The sequence below is a fragment of the Aplysia californica genome, unplaced genomic scaffold (assembly GCF_000002075.1).
Source record: "Aplysia californica isolate F4 #8 unplaced genomic scaffold, AplCal3.0 scaffold00139, whole genome shotgun sequence".
Taxonomy (NCBI): domain Eukaryota; kingdom Metazoa; phylum Mollusca; class Gastropoda; order Aplysiida; family Aplysiidae; genus Aplysia; species Aplysia californica.
Genome location: NW_004797409.1, coordinates 797902 through 801285, shown reverse-complemented (window position 1 = coordinate 801285; position 3384 = coordinate 797902). Strand labels below are relative to the sequence as shown.

The window sequence follows — 3384 nt, the reverse complement described above, 5'->3', positions numbered from 1 at the left end:
CCAAATAATCATATACTGATAACTGTGGTGTATTTTGAACGAAGCACTTCCATGGACCAACTGCTCTTTCAAAGAGCGTAACGGTTCAGCAACTTGATCCATAACAAAACTACCATAATTTGAAAGCTGAGGCAAAACATTTACTGAACAAATTTTTCATGACTTTTAGGGTATCCAACAGAAAGAGGTGAGTGTTCCAATGCACAATCTATGTACACTCTTTGTATACTGAATTCTGTACACATTTAACAAGCTTTGATATTAAACCAACTCAAACGAGCACCATCTTCGTCCTTTTGGGCTTTTGTCATTTAAGCAGTTCAAATGCTCAAACCAAAAATAGCTCATTCCCCTTGAAAAGTAGATGAGGACTACATTAAGAAGATTTATGAAGAGGCAGTGCCTTCCAATCAGGATTGGCATAGAGATATATGCTACAGCCGTGGAGAGAAGCAGGATTTCCCTACACAATCATCACAGGAGTCAAATAGTTGGCCAGTTACAAAATATAACCAATTAAGTATTCTAACCATTACAGAACTTATTTTTACATAAATTTAGAAATACTGTAGACTGGCTTTTTTTAGGTTTGCATTTTGCCCATGTCCTTTTTTGTGAATGTGTTTAATTCCCAGTTATAGTCGCCCATTTTTCCAATGCAATAGCGCTCCTTTTAACATTTCGCAAATGACTTGAATTCGCAAATTTCTTTAAGAATCACAAAATTCAAGTCACTAATAAAAAAAAGAAAACAGTATACAGTAAGCAAAACTGCCAGATATTCACCTGTTGGGCTTCTTGGCATGAGACCTCAGCACAATGCGCCTTGACCCCCTGATCTCTTGCTTCAGTTTGTAGACGAACTTCAGAAGAACCAGCTCTTTGACTAAATTCACGTCGTCCATCCATTTTTAAAATTATTTCTTCACACAATAGTTGTCAACTTTAAACCCAACCTAAGCAAGCCTTATCAATCTGAAAATACAACAAAAAAAAAAACATTACAATTTAAACACGTCAAATGCTGTAATGGCACATAAATGCTATTTACACTGAAAGAGGCCCAGTACAATGGTGTTCTCTGCCTAAACACATGGTGCTCTTGAGGGCTTCCAAGCATGCGTTTACATGGAGAGTGCGTTTATGTGAATCTGGGGGGCTCTCGTGGCCTAGAGGTTAAGGTGTTGGCCTCTCATTCAAAAGGTCCCGGGTCCGAATCTGGGTAGCGACCAAAAAATTTTCTTCTCTAAATTTGTCTCCTTTCACCTCATTTCCTGCTCTCTAGCAATGTTCTGTCGTCTGCTTTCGTCTCCTCTTTCTGCCCCCACCCCCTCACCTCCTTTACCCCTTCCTCTGGGCTCCTGATTCTTTTTGCAGCCTTTCTACTGCTACTCCTTCGCTTTTTCTTACTGCTGTCTTTCAGCCACACCCCTGATCTTCTGGTAGGAACAATCTACACCTAGGCTTCTCGAACAAGGGCGAAAAATCTCGGAGGGCCCATGTGCAAGTTGCGCAGGTTAAATATCCCTTGGGGGTCTAAAATCGATAAGAGTAGGCTTCGGCCGCCACCCGAGCAAAATTCAAAATTTCCTACCAACTGAAAATATTAGGTGTGTCCCGTGCGCTCATATGACCTTATGCAGTTGCGAGCACCATAAAACACTTTACAAAAACAATCACGTGAATCTATGTAAAGTGGGAAAGGAACACAACCATTTCATTTCATTGATTTTTAAAAATTACTGTTACCTCCCTTTAATAGAGTGGTGTCACTTTCACCAATAATGTGACATAACGTGTCTGTTTTATTAAAAGATTTCCTGACTGTGGCTCTGTCTACAAGGCATTGATGGGTTGTGGAAAAAAAACAGGACTGACACACTGTACTAATGTGAAAAAATATCTTGTCTAGAACAGATAAGAGGAAACTTGGTTAAAGAGATTAAGCGCTCAGCCACACCACTTTCCAAGCGACCACTTTTATCTACCTGTCATCTATTGCAACTCAGCAAATGCTTGGACAATATCACACAGACATTCTAATCTTAGACACTTTTCTCTTGTGACTCATTGAACAATTATTATGTTATCACTTGATCACTTGACTAAATCATTAATCCTATAGGCCTGGCTAGTGTTTTACAGCATTCATTAATTTGGTATCACAGACCTAACTTAACTAAACATTACAGTCACCTAGACACCTGTGAGAACCTCTCAAAAGCGTGCTTTGAGTAACAAGGCAAAAGACTTTTTTAGTCACCCCCCCCCCCCCCCAACATATTGCTAGCCCAGTTCTATGTGTCTGTAGATTGTGAACACGCTCCCCATTCCTTTCACTGTGCTGTGCAAGAAGCAGCGCTAAATATTCAGTTGTTTAGACTTGTTTTTGATATCATGTTGTATGCTGTCTATGTCATGCAAATTTTCCATTGTCAAGCTTTACCTGTCGGCATGTTTTGCGGATCTAAGCATACACTTAGACGAAGTGCCCAAACGATTGTACATCTCTATATTATTGAGCATATGAAGTATGTGCCTTCGAATGCCCTGCATTTCAGCAGAGACAACTGCATTATAATGCAGAGACAAACAAACTGGTTATCAAAATCTATGGCTTTCAGCTTGTTGGCTACGAGACTACCCATCATTTAACACTTCCTATTCACTTTCTGTTGTCTTTCCAACCTTTAATATTATCATGCAGTATGACTTTTCAAGACAGATTCTACACACAAAAGATAAAACCTGTCTTCAAACTATATCTGTTATGTCACATCTGTGTGATTGATAACATTTGTTCTTTTCATTAAAAATCCAATCCGCATCGCATTGCACAATTAGAATTTGATCTAGACCTATCCCTACCAAAGACAGCACATTTAACAAGGTTTTTCACTCAGCCCGAAAAGTTTGTTTTGAAGCTCTCTTTCATTTCTCCAGAAGAAAAGGATAATCTTTTAATTTCACTTTTATTGTTTTTCACAAAAGTAGGGTAAATCTGAGTGCAAAGTCCGAACTTTTTCGAAGAGGGCGCCATCAAATTTTGAGGACACTTTTTTAATTGGCTTAAAGAAAGGAGTGAACTATCTTGTACAATCTTTGTCCCTACACGAAGAGGGGCAAAATGAGGAAATGCTAGGCCCAATTAGTTTCCATCCTTCTTTTGGAACGCCCTGTGCCATTAATATTTTGTAGTATTCACACATCCTGCGCGAATATAATTTCATTGTACGAAGTGGCTAGCCGTACTTAAGAAAAATTGTAGAATTCTGTGCCGTGAACAAACGTTCCATTACTACTGTTAGCCTACAAAAAGCGTACAATTTTGTCTGTGGGCAGTGGAGAGAGAGAGAGAGAAAGAGAAAGAGAGAGAGACAGGAG

At 39.2% G+C, this 3384-nt stretch overlaps 1 protein-coding gene across 1 annotated transcript in view; it reads right to left on the bottom strand.

Moving 5' to 3' along the window:
• LOC101847032 (3'-5' exoribonuclease 1) overlaps window positions 1-3384 on the bottom strand; it is a 12186-nt gene that overhangs the window by 6708 nt on the left and 2094 nt on the right. The window contains exon 2 of the mRNA XM_005096844.3: window positions 787-975. Within this exon, the coding sequence (XP_005096901.1) occupies window positions 787-909 (123 nt within the window). The 5' untranslated portion in view covers window positions 910-975. The remainder of the gene's footprint in view (window positions 1-786; window positions 976-3384) is intronic.